Genomic DNA, 19,342 nt, shown 5'->3' on the forward strand with positions numbered 1-19,342 from the left:
TATATAGAAAAAAGTTTACCATCAAATGTAATAATTAAAAAATATATATAATAATTAAAAATATTAAATGTATTAATAATTATAAATATATAATTAAAATTGATAAATACATGATCACACATTTTCTATGAAATTCAATCAAACTTTTGAAAACACAATAAATTTTTAAAAATATTTTAAATAAACCATCATTATTATTTATTATTTATATAAAATCATTTCAATAGAAACTCACTTATATATATATTTTTATTTATAGTAAAACATGTCTCAATATTTTCAGAACAATTTCAAATAGAGAGGAGTGAATCATAAGGGAAGTATAGATTTCAAACAAACAATCAGATTCATAGATTGAATCATAATGGAAGGAGAGATTACAAACAAACAATCAGATTCATATGAAATCAGTAATTTGCTTTGACAGGCAGAGTCGGGTGTCATATTTTGGTAGAAAATGGATTAAACATCCTTAGGGAAAACTTTTTCCACATCTGCCGTTCGTCACTGTTAACTCAGTACTACTTGTTTTGAATTCTGCGAGTAAAGGCAGACAACGAAAGCAGCAGTTCTTTCATCTGCTTCTTTATTTTATCATCAATAAGATTTCCATCACTGTCAAATTTTGCGGGAGGCTCAAATGCTCTGACGCGAAACTCAGGTTTGTTGATAAAATGCAAATCAAGGTAAACCCCAATTTGCCTCAAATGGTATTGAGCGAGTCCGCCGCCATATCCTCCCCCAGCACTCATAATTGCTGCAGGCTTGTCGGCCCAAGCATTGGGATGTCTAGATGCCCAGTCAATGGCATTCTTCAATGGACCTGCAATAATGGAGTCATATACAATAGACATTAGATTTCGGTAAGTCAAACACGAAAATAGGGCTTGGGAGACTGCAATTGTTGCTGAACAGAAGGAACTGGATGGGGTCGAGCATAAGAAACAAAGAAACTGTTTCAGGTATGCATGTTTCATATTTATACAAATGTGTCAAAACTTTTCGTATCACAATGCAGACATTATACAGATAGTACTAAATGAGAAAATAGGGATTCAAAAAGATGCGAAAAGAAAATGCTATTTGGGTTCGTTCTAGCGTCCTGCTGAATCGTGGATTGCAGGCATTGACTAAATTTTTCATGTTCAACCCCCTGCTTGCCAAGTAATACTTTTATTGCTGTTACTCTTAATCATTGGCCTTCAATTGTTCGGTTTTTCCTGAAAAAGGAAAGCCAGAGACCAAGTATTTGTTATCAATAGTACTTAAAACCAATTCACGGTTTGCTCAAATTTTCACTTTGCATTCAATATCGTCTTAAAAGAATTGACTATCCGACATTCCCACCATTATATTATTGTATTCTCAAGGAAATGAGCCCAAAATGTGGGGGGTTACAGTAGCGTTTGTGATATATTTCTGGATATTGAGTAATAGAAAAAAAATGATATGAAAAGATGTTTTTCATTGCAGAGGGGTTGCAAACCGTAGGATGTGAGCTCACGCCCCCTCACGTTTCTTGCAACCCAGGGATCTGCAAAGAGCTGATAAATGATGCTCACTCAACTATATAGAAAGGGATTTTGGCAAAGGTCTGACATTTAAAGGAAAGTAGAAACTCCCAAGGAATGGATGGGATTAGAAAAGGGTAAGTGACGTAGTATCCCTAAGAGATTGCAATGCTATGTGCCAAACACATTTCCCAGGGAAATTGCAACTTGTAATCATCATCTGAGGACTATTATTGTACATGCCATCCGAAACATGCAAGTAACCTTGAAAGGAGGTTTCTTTGTTGACCTCTATTAACATATCTTTGTCATAAAAACCTGCATCCAAGTCACATGATACTTGATTGTGGCATTAAGCTTGGTGACACTGGAGATAATTTACATGACAGAGATTAGTGCAATTGAATCGGAGGGCAATGAAAACTCACAAGCCCATGTTGGAGATTACCTTTTGAAAGTTGGGTTTGCAGGTAAAAACATCAAATGAAGAACTTTAATTTGAATCCTCTGGAATTTGATCCTTTCTTGATACCGCTCATATAATTATAGGAAATCCTATGAGAAATATAGATTACCTCTCTTGATGAGTAAAAAAGAATTAGTGGTGTTGTTTTCATCATTTTAAGATCAGTTTGAATTATATGTCAATTTCTTTTTCCTAACCATTACTTCTTAGTTGAGGGTGATTCATTACAATGAATGCATTTGATGTAAGCTGAACTTATGATGCAAGAAAATATAGTCTATTTTTAAGAATAATATATTACGAATCTTCAATTTATGATTTTATCTTAAACACATGGATTTTACATTTAAGTTAAAGATTGATTACATATTATTTGACTTGGACAAAACTGGGATGGAATTATCTTTACATAGATGCGAAGAAAAACTGAAAATGGAGTACAGTATTGTCTTCAGCAAAGTGAAGCTTAAACTAAGATTCAAAAAGAAGAAAAGATGAGTAAACCCTACCCTTGGACCAAAAAACCTTAAAAATGAACAAAAAAGCTTTAATGTTAGAGGCTTATGTATTCATTCAAAAGAAAAATTTCATTATCTCAATAATCGTAGCATGTGGTATAATTTAATCAGCAATGAGTAGACAAGGCAACTGACATTTCAAGCAAGTAACAAGCATATATGGGTAATTTAAAAACTATGTTTTGCATTCCAATCTTCAGACCACTGGTCCAGATGGTTTAAATATTGTTCTGGAACATGGTAAAAACTTTGGGAAAGTCGTCCACCTTAATGGCCAAAAGATGTCAAGAAGAAATGGTAGAAGAAAAAAAAAAAGTAACTTTGCAAGATAATTATAAAAATTAAGAAAAGTATATCAAGGGCACAGATATATGGCGAGAATGTTAAAAGTATTTCAAGATTTGGAACTTACCATTGACAAATATGGTTTGTATTTCAATTATTATGATATAGCAATGGATGGCATAGATATTGTTCTTGGATAGACTTGGTTCAACTTAAAAACTTCTAGAATTGTCAATTTGATGTGCAAAAGTTCATGAGGTATGCGATAAGAAGAAGAAAGTGAAAGAGGTAAGGGGAAAATGCTGAAAGTCAGTCCAATAAAGCAGAAAACGTAAACTGAGTAATCATGGAACGCCACACGATATTTTCCCAAATAAATCACCATTTTTTTAAAGCTATTGTGATCGAGACATTTTGACCAATGTTTACTATCAAACAGCAATTAAAAGACATTTAAATCCTCTGAATTATATTTACTACAAATTTAACTGATTTTCCATTTTTCTACTGTTTCACTAAGTTACCGGTTCAGGATTGGTTCCAAATTTTAAGTTCAAGAACCGGTTTGCAAGTTCGTCAAGATTTTGTAAAGATGTTTAGGTTCATTTGGGTTCGTTAGTACACAAACATGTAAAAATAATTACACACACACACACACACACACACACACATATGAAGCATGAGTTAAGATTAGATTGTAGAATAGTAGCATAAACACATTTAAACAACAAAAACACCATAAACTTATAATCATAGTGATCATACCATCATATAGTTCAATCAACTTCAACATCAAAGATTCAAAACATAAAAAATACCAAGTTCAAGTATCATTGTTTCACGTTCTTTGTTGAACTAATGGAATGAAAATCTATTAACAATCTAAGTTCTTTAATCTTCATCTTCTTCTTCTTCTTCTACTTCTTCATCTTCTTCTTCTCCGATATTACTTGAGCTAAGGCCAATGGGATTAGTAGTAGAAGCAACAATGGTATTGGCATCTAAGTTATCAAAATCATCCACCCTAAGCCGAGCAGTGGAAGCATCCAAGTCCACAATCTTTGCATCCATATCCCACTTCTTTGTCTCCCCCTTCTTTGTATTCTTTAGTCTAGTGCGAAAGAAGGCACAAGTTGTAGTTTTGCCCAAAAAATATTAAATTTTTTCCCAAAAAACAACCTTCCAGCCGTCTGCGGGGCCCAGTTCACTGTGGGTTCAAACTTCTTTTGGTCTGGGGGGAGGTACCATGGTAGCTTAGCTGTTTCATGTTTTTTTTGCTGGTTGAGGGCTTTGGAAGTCCTATATTATTTGTCAAGATGCATTTTGATTTGTTTGTTTTGTGTTTTGAAACTTTTCGACAGATTCAGAAGTGGGTTAGGACAGATATTGGTGGCACTGAATTCTTGCTTCATTTTCTTGTAACTTTAGCTATATCTGGCACGTTTGCTATTAGACACAAACTGAAATAAAGCAACAGGCCTCGATTTATAGTTTTGGTTTTCTTTGTCCCATATGTACACATTCCAAATATAGGCGTTTTTCAAGCAATCTGCAGTCTTATTTGAAGAACTCAAATTGTTTCCATGGTTGCTTTCATTTGTCAATTCACTGATTTGAGCGTTAAAGACCACAAAACATTGAGTTATAAGCCTTATGATGCTGACCATTAAACATACAATTATGGTTTCAATTAGGGAGTTATCTCGTGGTCACCTTTTTAAGGGAATGAATCAATGAGGATCTCATTGATTGATAATTAACATGAGATGAAGAAAATATGTTAACAATTTTTTCTGTTGTGATGTGAATATCAGGATTTAACTGTGTGATTTTGAGTCAAACTCATTGACCCATGTTTCATGAGTAGTGATTCAACATGAATCCATCTCTCATGAGAATAAATGGAACACTTAGCACTCATTGGATCTAGGTGATGCTCACAGGGGTGAAGCACTGGGACTTCCCGTGAGGTCACCCATCCCAGTACTACTCCAGCCTGAGCGCGCTTAACTACATGATTTCCTCCATACTACACCAGCCTGAGTCTCCTACTTATCAATTTTTTTTGTTGTCAAGCATTTTGAACAGAAATAGTTCATTTGTTGTTGGTAGTTGTTCTTGGCCATTTTATTTACTGAGAGACTAGAATTTGTTATTGTCCTTTTAAAAACTATTATATTCAGTTATTATTGCTTGCTCTTGATCCTCTCTATTTACCTAGAGAAAGTAGTTTGTTATTGTCCTAAAAACTGCTTATTCACCTATAACTAGCTATTTTGACCTTAACTTGTTAATGTCCTAAGAATTGTTATATTTAACTCTTGCTTTAATTATTTTGATCATTTTAACTATTTAAACCTAATTGTTTAATTGATAAGTCACCAATAGAATCCTATAATTTTTTATTCTTAGACAGTCATCCTTTAGATGAGGTAGTTGGTGCACAAGAGAGTTTGTAGGAGCCTCAATCAACTCCTAATTCTACAACCAACCCAAACACAAGTGAAGAAACATTCTTTCTTTGCACAGTGTACTATGCCAAGATTGCAAACTTTCTAGTCTAGTTGTCGTTCTATGTCACGAAGTCTCCATCTTGGCAATGACAAATGGATGATATTGCAGCTTTAGGTCCTAGTTTCAAAGTGCTATCATATATGAGTATGCTCAATGGTGCCATATGTTAGCATTAATGCTGATGGTATTCCTATGGGGGAGTATCCTAGTAGTGCTGGAGACATGATTTAGAGGTTGTGTGTTGCATTCATGATAGAGTTTGTCATTGATGTCAACATACTGGTTATTCTGTGAAAACTGATAGAGCAGCAGGTAGAGTTTGACTTCACGCAGTTTGAGGAATGAATATCAACTTATGCACACTTGGGATTATGATCTAGAGTATGTCTAGATGCTATAGTTAAGAGCGCGTACAAAAATATGAAGACTAGACAAAGTTATGATGTATTTAGTGGAGACAACTTTCAAACTAAGTTTCTAGAAAGTGGGTACTAATGTTTTGATTGTATCTCCTAATATAAATAGAATCTGTTGAGCAAGCTTAGACAAAGGTTGAAGACATATTGAAGATGTTGTGGTCAACACACATTCAGATGATCAGTGAGTGGAAAGTTATGAAGACTGTGAGCCGTCAGATTGTTTGTAACAGTGAGAAGATGTAATATTGTAATGTAACATGTAAATGTAATATCTTTAGTTGGTCCTATATTATTATTGTAAATTGGGAAGTATCAAGACCGACACAATAATTTATTCTAGGACTTGTTACAAAGGAAAGGTCATTTCCTCGTGGTAGAGTGTGATATGCGGTCATATCTATGTATTGTATTGTGCGAGCTTACATGCAAATATTTTTTGGATCAGAGAAGTGATTGGTGCAGTTTAGGCACAGTGAGCTTACAAAGAACTATATTTGGCAAGAGAAGTTGTCGTTGGACAGTTGTTGATGTACACTTGTAATATTCAATGAGGATGGTATTGAAGTTGTTTGGACAGTGGGTCCTTTTGTCTTCCTATCAACTCCTATCAAGGTTGGCACAACTCTGAACACGGTTAGAATCTCCTAATAGGGACTCAGATGTACTGAATGTATTTCATTGACTACTAAAAGGGTCCATCCTTTCACAAGGAACATTTATATTAATACATCATCTTGTGTGTACTATCCCCATTGAGGTTTTACCTTTGATCAAGGGTTTCCCTAGTTAACAAATCTGGTGTTATTGTGTATGGTTATCTTTCTGTGGTTGTTGCATCTACTGTTTACATGTTTCATAATTCATAAGGATATTGAGAGTTGTTTTAATTGCAATACTGATTCCCCGCCTCTTAGTTATCTTGGTGGACTTTACTTTGTAACACCATATAGGATGTTGTTAACACATTAATTAGAGTGGGCAAAGACTAAATGCACCATAATATTAGATGCGTGGACAAAGCAAAAGAATCAAACTATCAAACTTCCTTGTCTTGTGATATTTTTTGAAAGAATCAAATTTGTGTAAGGATTTTTCAAATTGTTTGATGATGCAGTAATGGATGTAGAGCCACCACATATGGTTCAATTTATTATAGATAATGTTGTTTCGTGTGTTATTGTTGGAAAACTCTTCATGCACCAATAGTTCTCTATGTTTTTTTTTTTACCAATGTGCGACACATTATTTTGATCTAACCTTAGAGAACATTTGAATGGGTTATGAAGGTATTGCAAAAGACTAACACTATCACCAGGTACATCTACAATTACATCATTGTGTATGATGTGTACATTCCTAAAGGGAAAGAAACTAGTTCGACCAAGGGTGACTAGATTTGTTAGGTACTTGGATTGCAGAATCCATGCCAATAAAAAATGAATTTGAAATGAGTAGATGAAGTTTAACTTAACAAATCAAATAGATGGAGAAATAGTGTCAAAGTACATTTTCCTTGTGAGATTTTGGGATACAGTTGAACAAACTATGAAATTTTGAGGGTCATTGGTAAAAGTTTTGAGACTAGTGAATTGAGAGAAATCCCCCATGGGTGATTTGTATAATTGTAGAGAGAGGGCCAAGGAGGTGGCTGAGAGAAGGATGGAATATAACAAGGAGAAATACACACTTATGTGGGACATAGTCAATAGGAGATGGGATTAACAAATGCACTCACCTATTGTTACCCCTAGCCGCTATATGAGACAACATTGTGTTATAGGCCCTTGTATAAAGATAATAATTAGGACTTAATCAAGTGCATGAAGAAAATGCTCCCTACCTTTGTAGCATTGGTTACAATTATGATAGAGCTACCAACGTAGGAAGATCTTAAAACCAAGTTGACTCCATAAAACTTTCACCATCTCTATATTGTAGATATACAATGGTGTTAAGCTTTCAGTGAAATCCTTGAGGATGTTATCTTGGAATTGTATGCGCTTGCTAGCACAATGGTGGGAATTTTGGGGCCAAGATACCAAAATTTAATGGATGGCAATGGTCATTTTCAACCAGCCATGCAATTCATCTACTTGTGAGTGTACTTTAAGTATTTTTTTTAACATTTGAAGAAACACAACAATAGATGAACTACTTGGTCTTTGTTTTCCACAATTTCTGCCTAAAGCTCAAGATAGCTCAAGGCTAGAGTTCTAAATACATTTAAGTATAAATTGTAATATTGTTCTTTGTTTCACTTTGAATAGTCATAATTAATTTCTATATGAAAAAAGTCACATACTATTAAGGAAAACCAGTCAGTAAACTTCAACAAGATCAGTCCAGACTCCAAATTCTAAGTGCATTGCAAATGAAGATGTCCTTGACAATGGTCTCTTTAAAGAGTGCAACTGATATAGTTGTTGAGATAATGGGTGTTGCACGCATTGCATAATATTGTTATTTTATTATTTTATTTTATTATGTAATGTTGTGCCTAGATGGATGTGCAACATTTAAAGATTTCCATGGAATATTCTTGATGAGTTGTATTGTAACATTGTGATAATATTTCATGTAATTATTTAATATTGGGGAAAATAATTAAATGCCCAAAATTAAATGTGGAGTTACTGGGTTAGGTAGCACATAGTTTATGTAATACCACTTGGTGGTTTTGTGAGACTTGCTACTATATAAGCAGCCACAAGAGTAGTTGTTGTAGAGTGAGAGAGTGACAAGGAGAAGAGAAAGCCAAGAGTCGAGCGGGACAAAGCTTGACAGGTTAGCCAAGGGAGCATTTGTGAAAGTTGAAAGCATGACATGGGATGTGTGGATTCATGCTTGTTCACATAGTTTGCTCGGTTGTGGCTATGGCCATGAAGGCTTCCATGGTTGTATGACAATAGTAGTTTTGTTGAATAATACATGGTGATGGATGCTTTTGGAGGCTGAGTTTTTCCCTCAATGAGGGTTTTCCAAGGTATATCTTGTGTCACAATTTTGTGGGTATGTTGTCTATTCTCTTGCATGTGGATTTTAATTTCGTATTTATTTCAGATCTATTATGGGTTATGTGGAAACAGTTATATTCTTTAATTGTTGTCAAGTTTCCTTACAAGTGGTATCAGAGCTATGGTTTTATTATTGTAACCCTAGATTGAATCCATGGGAATGCATGAGAGGATAAAAAAAAGGGCAAGATATATGAATGATTTATTGCAGATCTGAGGACTTTGGATTTGCTGTTATGATGGGATGTTAAAATATTTGGGCATGTGAAATTGTTGGAGAAAAGAATTTTTCGGATGTTTCATTTAAAATGAGGGTTTTGGGGGGTAGCTTGCAGAAATGACCTCCTGGGCAAAAATAGACCTCACCATTGGATCCGGGTCAACATTTTTATAAATTTTGATATATAATATACCCTAGTTTGGCCATTTTCAGAGGAAATGAAAGAATTTTTTAGTTTTAGCCCATGATGGCCGTCAAATTTAATCCCGTCGGAATTTTCGTCATTGAAAAAAATAAAAAATGAAAAATCGTACTGAAAATAGTAAAAAGACTGTCTTAGTAAAACGGCCATAACTTTCTCTCAGAATATCGGATTTCAAAGTTCTTATAGGCGTTGGAAAGCTAATTCAGAGCACTACAAGATGGTGTAGGTTTAGTTCTATGATTTTGAGATTTTGTCAGGTTTTAAGAGCCCTAAAGTCAGATGTTTATTTTGAGCACGGATTAGGGCATAACTTGGGCATACGGAGTTGGATTTTGGACTTTGAATAGTCAACGGAAAGCTCTTGGAGAGATCACACATTGGTTCAGATTTGGTGCAGGTTTGGCATGATTTATTTGGTGATATATTTATTTAAACAGTTTATAGATATATTTTGACTATGGTAACATTGTGAGTTTATGGCATTGGAGATTTAAGTTTTGATGTCATTGTATACTCAGTTCATATTTTAGATTGGTCTCATGATATGGTTATCAGTGTTTGGTTTGGATATGCATGATGACTTGTTGGGTCTACAAGTTGTGCAGTGTTGTAAGCGGTCTATACTTACAGGTTGCATTTATGGCTTGGTTATGGGTTGTCTTTGCCCATTGATTTTTCATTATTGATGCATATTCAGATTGGTGGCTTGGATTTGGGTTGTCTATGCCCTAAGTCACATGATTTTTTCTTCATGTAGAAGGGATGAGATGTTGTTACCAGGTACAGTCATGGTGGAGGATTGTGGTTGACTATGCTGACAGGTTGGACATATTGAGAGCTTGATGCTCAGTTCATGGATGTGATCATGGTGTCATGGATTTTGGCATGACATGATTGGTTATACAGGTACATCCTTGATGTTCATTAGCTTGGATTTCTGATTCAGTTATGGTGGTATATCTTCTTGGTTGAGGATCATGGTTATTTGGTTTCTTTTGAGGAGCTCATGATGTGCACTTTGAGTTCTTTGGTGGCTTGATTCCTTGGTTGATTCTCATGGTTAGAAGATGGATTTTTTCATCATTATTTCATTGATAGCTTGGATACATGGTTTAGTGGAAGCTTGTGACAGTGATGGGGTGACAGTGCAGGATTAGTTCCTGGTTTGATTTGGATCTTCATATAGGAGATGGATTTTATGATGCCATAGGTGATTTGGGACCACGGTTGAGTGGGAGTTGTTGGCATTGATATATTTATTGAGTGTTTGCAGATGTTGGAGGTTTGTCTTAGATCCTGTTGCTGCAGAAGCGTCTTTGACATTTGCATGGTGCACTTGTTATCTTCATGGTGTGTGAAGATGGTTAGATCTTGAGGACTCATGGAGTTTTTGGTTATCTTCATGGTATGTGGAGATGGTTCTTCCTGGTATGTGGAGATGGTTTTCTTCATGGTGTGTGGAGATGGTTGCATCTTGAGGACTTACAAGGTTCTTGACAAAGGTGTGGTTTATGCTTTTATTTGGCATGTTATCCTTGGTATGAGGATGGTTTCATTATTATGTCATGGTATACTCTTGATACGCGTTTAGAGTTGTGACATGTTATGGTATGTTCATGTGGAGCATGTTATCTCTTTGGTTGAGATGGTTAGATCATGTTGTCATGTTTATGTTCCTGAGGCCATGGTTGGAACTTTGACATTGATCTTGGTTTAGTTTCTTGGTATTGAGTACACTGATCATAAGCTGGATACTTCATGATATTGCTATGTTGCATTTGGAGTTGGCATGGATTGATTGGTTACAGGTGTGCATGAATACTTAGAGACGGTGGTGATGCTGATTTCTCTTGGATTAGAGAAGTATTTGTTGAGACGGTTGATGGTTTCAGCAGGAAGTCCGAGGGGCAGTCACTTGATATGGACTTGAGAGGAGATTGTTCTTAGATGAGTCTTGGTTGGAGATTTGGGTATCTTGATGAGCATTCTCATTCTCCACTCTTGGTCTACTCGGCGGTTTGCTACTTGAGAGGTATAGCCCATTGTTTATCTCAATTGCATTATATTTATGCTTGTCTTTCATGGAAATGGATCTTGAGCTATGGTACATGAGTTAGTTCTGGAGGGTTCATTTGAGAGATGGTTAAGCATTGGTTATCTCCATGTGCATATGTTGTTATGCTGGTTGAGTTTCGGAGATGGTTTTATATTGGGCATTTTCCTTAGATTAAGAATGGTTATTCTTTGGTTTAGGAATGGGTTTATTGAGTTTGATCTTCTTGTGAGAGGCTTACATCCATAATTAGTTATATGGTATGGTTTGGGTGTTGTTGAGGCTTCTTGTTGGGGTTTTATGGAGGAGATCATACTTGCACAGTTTACATCTAGAGGTGTGTGTAGAAAGACATGATACAGGTTATGATTTGCATGGTTTCTCTAGTCTTGATTATCTTCCTGGATGTTCAGTTTTGACTACATTGGATTTGAGATTGGTTGGAGATTGTGATCACTGGTTTGTGCTCATGTATATCATGTGAGAGATGACATGGTTATTTCTTTATCTCTTTCCTTTGTTGGTTGTGGAGAATTTGAGAGACTATTGGAGACTTGTTATGAGAGTTGTTCTTGCAGGATATCAGTTTATGTATTGTGGATGTCCTTGATACTACATGGATTCACTTCTTTGAGATGTTGTGAGTGGATTGGTTATAGATTTGACATTATCTTTTGCAGTGGGAGCTTCTTGGTATATATGTGGCAGGTATTGTTCTTGAGGCTTGTGATTGCAGGTTACAGATTGGATATGTCAGTGATATGAGATTCACTTGCTATACCTTTGAGGTATGGATAGTTGGATGGGTTTGGCACTTTGCTGTGGGTGCTATTTCAGCTATGGATATTTTGACAACTACGGATACATGTGATTACCTTTGGATCAGGTTTTTTTTGTGCTTGGAATTTCAGTTGGTACAGGATTTTATGATCTTCTAATGCGATAGGTTGGGTGGCTTTCTCTTTGGATGGCTTCTATGTATGTCCAGTGGCAGTGGCATAATAGGAGGTGAGATCATTCATGTTCGAGATGTTGGATACTTTGATTTTGTTGCGGGTACCAGGATGGAGCACTTGGTGTATTTTGATCCATGATGGTGGATGTGCTTGGAGGGATTGTTCCTTTGTTCATTTTGTGTGGCTATGGATTGACCCCATGCAATGTATACAACAAATGGGAGATTGTTGAGATAATGGGTGTTGCACACATTGCATAATATTGTTATTTTATTATTTCATTTTATTATGTAATGTTGTGCCTAGATGGATGTGCAACATTTAAAGATTCCCATGAAATATTCTTGATGAGTTGTATTGTAACATTGTGATAATATTTCATGTAATTATTTAATATTGGGGAAAAGAATTAAATGCCCAATATTAAATGTGGAGTTAGTGGGTTAGGTAGCACATGGTTTTAGCACATGGTTTATGTAATACCACTTGGTGGTTTTGTGGGACTTGCTACTATATAAGCAGCCACAAGGGTAGTTGTTGTAGAGTGAGAGAGTGACAAAGAGAAGAGAAAGGCAAGAGTCGAGCAGGACAAAGCTTGACAGGTTAGCCAAGAGAGCATTTGTGAAGGTTGAAAGCATGGCATGGGATGTGTGGATTCATGCTTGTTCACATAGTTTGCTCGGTTGTGGCTATGGCCATGAAGGTTTCCATGGTTGTATGGCAATGGTAGTTTTGTTGAATAATACATGGTGATGGATGCTTTTGGAGGCTGAGTTTTTCCCTCAATGAGGGTTTCCCAGGGTATATCTTGTGTCACAATTTTGTGGGTATGTTGTCTATTCTCTTGCATGTGGATTTTAATTTCGTATTTATTTCAGATCTATTATGGGTTATGTGGAAACGGTTATATTCTTTATTTGTTGTCAAGTTTCCTTACAATAGTGATGTGGTTGAATGACTCAAGCGAGACTCTAATCCAAGAGCTCTGTCCTCATGAACTATAGCTCTCTATTGTAGCTCACTTCATAGCAGCACTAGTCATTGATTGTCTTTGAACTTTTGAAACTTTGTACGTATGTTTGGAGTTGACTTTCTACAAAGTAGATTGTTACTGAAGTTTTGAAAAATATTAATATCTGTTTGTCATTTACGCAGCATGCGATATGCATTATGCAATAAAGTATATTCAGTAATATGAACATAAATGAGAAAATTCATAATCCACAGTTAATGGGCTGAACGCTCATTTTTTGCTCTCTTTATCTCTAAGCTATCAAAATGACTTCAAATTCAAAAAACAGCAAGCTTTTTCACCCTATTTTGTGTTTGTCCACACTTTTTTTGAAAATCCAAATTCGAAAAAAGTCTGAATCTTCCAGTTTGCCAATTCTTTTCCCGAATGATTTTTGCTGCTATGGCTAAAAGTCTAAAACTGTTGGTAGACTGAAAATGGGATGAAGGGACACGTTTTTTAATTATTAAACACTTCTGACTGGAGCAACCAGAACGAGGGTTTTGGAAAAGGCCCTAGCCTTGTGTAGAGCACAGAATAGACAAGGCAGAAAGCTTAAAGGTGGCCAGAGAGCAACCACAGGGGGACAGTTTGTTAAAAAATAAATAAATAATAATATTAATGGTTTGAATAAATTGAATCAGATTTGAGCATCAGGACAAAACTCAGGAAAAATTGATGGAAAGATATGGATGGTTTCTCAGAAGATTCAGCTTGTTGTCTTGTTTAGGCTTTTTCCTCCTCTAATAAAGCTTAAGAGGTGGATTCTTCCATAGGTTGTGTGTACTGAACATTTCGTGATGAAGTTATGGTTAGCCGCTACCATAATAGGAAAGCTGGGTACTGAGAAGAAGGATGCTGATAACTGAAAAAAACATTCGCTCTTGGGATTGAGGGCAACTATCAGAGGGAGGGGTAGCAACCTGAATGTGTGCGTTCATCAAAGGTGTCCGCATTCCAGTTAATTTGGTCTCCCATTTAAGAATCAATAGTGGAAGAGGCTTGAATAGTGCAGGAACTATTTAAGATGCCCAATTCACTTCAATGATGGAATAGTAAGCTATCCAAGGCACATGCATGTTGGCATTAGTTCTGTCACATTCCCCACACCAACCATGTGCACAGTATATGACAATGGGAAACCTGAAAATAAAACAAACAAAAAATAAAACTGCATTTAAAAAAGATGGAATAGACAAAAGATGATGGAGAGGAATGGCATCAGGAAGTGGAACTGCAATTCCATTATGAGTAATGGTGTCCCTCTCTCTGAATTTTCGTTCATCAGATTTCATATTTCTAGATTGCATTAGCCAGTTCCATCATTGGTATTTCCCAGCTTCTGATTTCCAAATGAGCCTTTTAACATATTATTATGCTCAAGCTTTCAAAATTTTGTATTAATTGCATTAACATTTTCGCAACTTCCAATCTGCAAGATTGGATTTTTGTGAATTCCTCTTCCTCACCAGGATTTCTGGTTTAAGGATTTTAGCCTTTAAGACCCGCATCGCTGTAGTTCACCCCTTTCACTTATGAACTCTAAGCCCTAATCTGGACTTTATTAGTTTCCCTAGTTTGTTCAGGACATGGATTTTCAAATGGACATCACATCATACTCATTGGATCCCAATTTTCACCATTGATCATTCCAAATCTCAAATTCTCCAAACTGCCGTACCAGTGATTTGGCTGACTCACCATGTTCAACAGGGTTCAACTTTTAGAAATTAGGACCATATTTTTTCTTTCTACCCAATTTCAAAATCACAAACTCGCATCTAGGATTTTACCGAAAGCTCGGTTTCCTGTCAACCAGTACAAGCTGGTTTACATATTGAAAAGCTACCTTAGCGTAAAGTCACATGGGGGGCTTTGGAATCTATTTTTGTGGAGTGGGAGGTCCCATGAAACAAAACAATTAATACTACAGGATTATTTGGAATTTTTTGTTGGTAGCAGTCCCTTCTTTTTAAGAGTGCATATTTCAACAAGTGAAATTGGGATACCAACCAGTTTAGGATTTACTTTTTGCCACTTTTTATTAATTAATTAATATTTTAGATTCCCACCCGACAAGGAATAGGAAAAAATGAAGTTCATTTTTTGATTTTAGTTCTCAGCATTCTTCATGAGACCAGAAACTTCTCTGTATTTCAGAGATAATTTTTTTAAGCTGACTGCACTACTAAATGATTGGGACATCTGTTTTCTTGGAGTGGGAGATCCATGAAACTAAATAATTTAACTGTCCCTACTTTTGAGGAGTTTATATTTTAGTAGTTGGGGTTGGAAATTGTCCCACTAGCTTAGGACTTTTCGTCACCTGTTAATTAGCTAATATTTTAGATTCTTGCCAGAAAAGGAATAGAAGGAAAATGATGTTTGTTTATTATTTTTTAATTCTCAGCATTTTTCACCAGACCACAAACTTCCATAAATTCTGGAGCTTAGGAGCTTAAAAACTTACACTAAATTGCACTATAAATTAATAAGACCACCAGTTTGAAAATAGTCCTAAAAGATTTCAACAGCACCAACTAAAATCATTTAAGATGCCCCACTTCATGAGACCTTATGTAATGGGCACCTACTGGTTATAACTTCGTGAAACACTTTGCAAGCAAGCTCTGATACCACTGTAATGGGCACCTACTAGTTATAACTTCGTGAAACACTTTGCAAGCAAGCTCTGATACCACTGTAATGGACACCCAAGAATGCCCAAAAGCTGAACCAACTACTGAAATTATATTAATTCTAAAAATGTTGCAATCAAGTACAAAGAGATGTATTCCAAAGGCCAAACCCTAAGGGAATGACGTCTAAAATGTTACAATAGAGAATGAACGTCCCCTATTGCCAAAAAAGAGTGTGATTCACACATCCAAGCTCTTACCAAATGCAAGTTATAATCATCCAATACAATAACATAATGATCAGCAATGAGACTTTCAGCCTTATTTATCCTTTTCTTCATCCTTCTGGAAGGAACTAAAACATTAATTAATTGCAAGAGCTAAAAGCTTCCTCCTTCCAATAATTAATGCATACCCTAGGAATTCCTCCTTGGGAATAATTAATTAAATCACGAGAAGCTTCCATCCTTTCAATAATTAATACATATCTTAGAAACTATTAATACAAAGTCACCTTTTAATTTTTAATTGAATGACTTTAATTTTTCTTATCCTCCACTTAGATTTTGGAGAACATGAAGGCCAAAAGATGGGATCATTACACCTTATCCTCATTATCAACTAATTTGACTCTTGAGTGGTGTAAATGGGCATATATGTATAGTCAAAGCACCATTTTCCCACACACATGCATGTTACATCCCACAATATTTCTATATATAGAATATGTGCAGAGTATTTCTTATCTGTAACCTGAAGACCATGAAATGAAATTGAAATCTACCTTTCAGGTCTCCAAAAATTCTTCTTCTGAATCTTTCCTAGACTTACTTCTATTGGTAGTTAGAATTTTAGTTAAGGGATCAGTCTATATTGTACATATTTGTAAAATCAGAGGGTAGAGAAATGCACTTGGAGGGAAGAAATATAGAATTGGGCATGTGTAGTATAGAACTAAATTGTTCAACTGGTTCCTCTGCATGCAGGGTAACTATATCTGGGATCTCTCTATAGCTGCTCTTCAAGCTTCCACATCTATAGCTGTTGTCTACTGGGGTTCCGATTAGATTCTATACGTGACATGCTGTAATGGTGCAAAAGCCTTTACAAAGGATGATCCATCTTTCTATGGGCAATGAGTAATGGAAAATATAGATGGTAAGAATGCAAAGAGGGCATGGAAGGAACCAAGCTCTGTGTTACATATCACACCTTGGGACTCAACTCATTAAATCGAGGTAGGTAATAGTAAGCATCAATTCAAAGCGCCTTTTCTTTGAAGGTAACGCATGGAAGTAGCCAATTCCGTAAATAATGCAGATTTGGCTTGTACAGGGAATGGTAACTGACAAGATCCCTGGTCTGGCTTATGATCAAGTTATATGTTGCAGGATGGTTCCAAGAAGCCAGTCTCTTGATGACCGATATTATCAAACAGAGAACATTACAGAGCACCTCCCCAGGGCAACAAATAGGCTCGTTATAAACAATAAGATCAGATCCATTTCCCCAAGAAAAAGGGGAGGAAGCCATAATATGTCACCTTAACAAAAGCATGTCAACAACAATGAGCAATGAAATATTTTAAAAAATAAATTCACTTTTGGAAGACTTGATTCAGCAGAGCCATGGTTAAAACTTAAAAGTGAAGATTAAAAAACTGAGACAAGCATTAGGATGGTTTGGATGGCAAACACTCTAATACCATAGAGCTGGAAGGACAAAAATATCATGAAAATGGCTAAATAAATATCTTAAAGAGGGTATCATTATAAATCATAATAATGGAAATTGAAAATATTTTCATTTTATCTTGAAATATATTTCTATAATATAGAATTTCTTTATTGTTCTGGTAATATCGAATGACAGGAAGGAGAGCATCCACGGGAACTGGTACCATAAACGAAAGAGACTTGCAAAAACTCTTAGAAAACTTCTCATGAACATTTAAAACTCTTAGAACTGATACGGCATTATCTAAAACGATGTGTTATATAGCATTGTTGAAAAACTCCTAGAAAACAAATGGAAGGAGGAGAAATGATTTTGAAAAGTTTCCAGTCCCTCGCCAGGAGATCTAAATACGGAAAGAAGATTTGATACACAGCTAGGAATACAAACTACTGGAAACGTATTATGGGATCAAAGTTTGTGTTGGGCACTTTTACAAATAATTGAATCTTCAATTACAGACCAGCAACTTTAGTTCCTCAGAAATCTTAATAAACATAACCTAAAATATGCTCTGTTTTGCTTTCACTACTTTAAAACATCAATAAATCGAGTAAAACGTGATAAAAAAATGGGTGTTTGCTTGATGAAGTGATTGAGAAAGCTTACTAGATACAGAATAATTATTCTCAGGAGATGCAAAGAGTACGCAGTCAGCCTGCAGAACCTTGGCTCTGAGTTCCTCCACTAATGGAGGAAATCTGTTGTCTACTTCCAAGTCTGTATTTAATAATGGAAGATGCCCAATTTCCAAGATCTCAATCTCCATATGTGGTGTGTTTTCCTTCGCAATCTCAACAGCTTTACGCATGAAAACAGAATTCAATCAAATACGTAACAATGGCATCCAGGAATTTTTAATCTAAGCTTGTCTAAACTTACCAGAACGGAGTAAACCCCGATGGAAGGAAGCTTTTCTGAGAGATCCAGACAGGGCCGCCACCTTCATGACATGTTCTGGCTCTGTACTTGCCATTGTTGACATCGACATGGAGCGCCTGTAAGTGAAATTTGTTTTTTGGGTTTTATATGTGTTGGGGCATTTTATGAGGAGACGGGGAGATACATTAACAGCGCGCAACATGTTCATTGTGGGAAGTGCTACCAAGAACTTCTTTTGTTCTTTCCGTTTCAATCAACTTATATATACCGTTAAAAGCAGGACTCGGTAGCCATCTTTTCAGGCAGCTCCAAATTTGACTGTTGACCAGGGACCCTACCTATTTGGGTGTTCATTCAAGTTATTTGCCCCAGTTAAATTTTGTACCTCTTAATTATAAAAGCACACCCGAATTTCTTCTGGAAAGCATTCTTTTGACCTTTTCTTCTTTCCGAGTCTCTTCCGGAAGCATTCTTTTTTTTTTTAACTTTGTTTTTGTTAGTCCTAATGAAAACATTAGACCCTCTCAATTAATCTGAATGCTCCAAAAATTTCAGAACTGTAAGGTCAAAGTAAAAATATTTATAAAATCAAAATTTGAAGTCCCTGCTTTGCATAAGGTAGGGTACTAATGTTTCCAGTGGTGGAAACAATTGATTAATTTGCATGAGAAACAAATTGTGAAATTCAAAGGTTTTGGTAGTAATATTTTTTAAATCAAATTTTTAGATATAATTTCTTATTTTTCATTGGCCGAGAGCAATTTTTCCAAGCATTTTTTCTTTTAACACAAAAAAATAGAAAAAAGTACAATGCAGTAATTAGAGTCAAGCTGATGATTTCAGACTATTCTTTGATTTTTAATAACATTGATGGTTCGAAAGTGTTCCAAAGCCAAAAAGTTGAGTTACTATTT

At 35.7% G+C, this 19,342-nt stretch overlaps 1 protein-coding gene and 1 long non-coding RNA gene across 3 annotated transcripts in view; one reads left to right on the forward strand and one right to left on the reverse strand.

Moving 5' to 3' along the window:
* Positions 1 to 17,421, forward strand: part of LOC149578767 (uncharacterized) — a 30,758-nt gene extending 13,337 nt beyond the window's left edge. The window contains exons 1-3 of one of the 2 annotated variants that reach the window (XR_016364800.1): positions 817 to 962; positions 16,799 to 17,050; positions 17,148 to 17,421. This is a non-coding gene — a long non-coding RNA (uncharacterized LOC149578767). Of the gene's footprint in view, positions 1 to 816; positions 963 to 16,798; positions 17,051 to 17,147 lie in introns of those variants that run through there. The other variant, XR_016364799.1, reaches the window with a different exon arrangement.
* Positions 219 to 18,636, reverse strand: LOC149578768 (NADPH:quinone oxidoreductase-like). The gene is made up of 3 exons (XM_089831460.1): positions 18,429 to 18,636; positions 18,156 to 18,347; positions 219 to 823 (listed from the first exon to the last, which is right to left on the reverse strand). Exons 1-3 carry the CDS (start codon positions 18,634 to 18,636, stop codon positions 522 to 524), a joined length of 702 nt encoding a protein of 233 aa, XP_089687586.1. The 3' UTR covers positions 219 to 521.
* Between the last annotated feature and the right edge of the window lie 706 nt (positions 18,637 to 19,342).

Source organism: Cupressus sempervirens, chromosome 1 (assembly GCF_028749045.1).
Source record: "Cupressus sempervirens isolate cs-2001-9-10 chromosome 1, ASM2874904v1, whole genome shotgun sequence".
Lineage (NCBI taxonomy): Eukaryota > Viridiplantae > Streptophyta > Pinopsida > Cupressales > Cupressaceae > Cupressus > Cupressus sempervirens.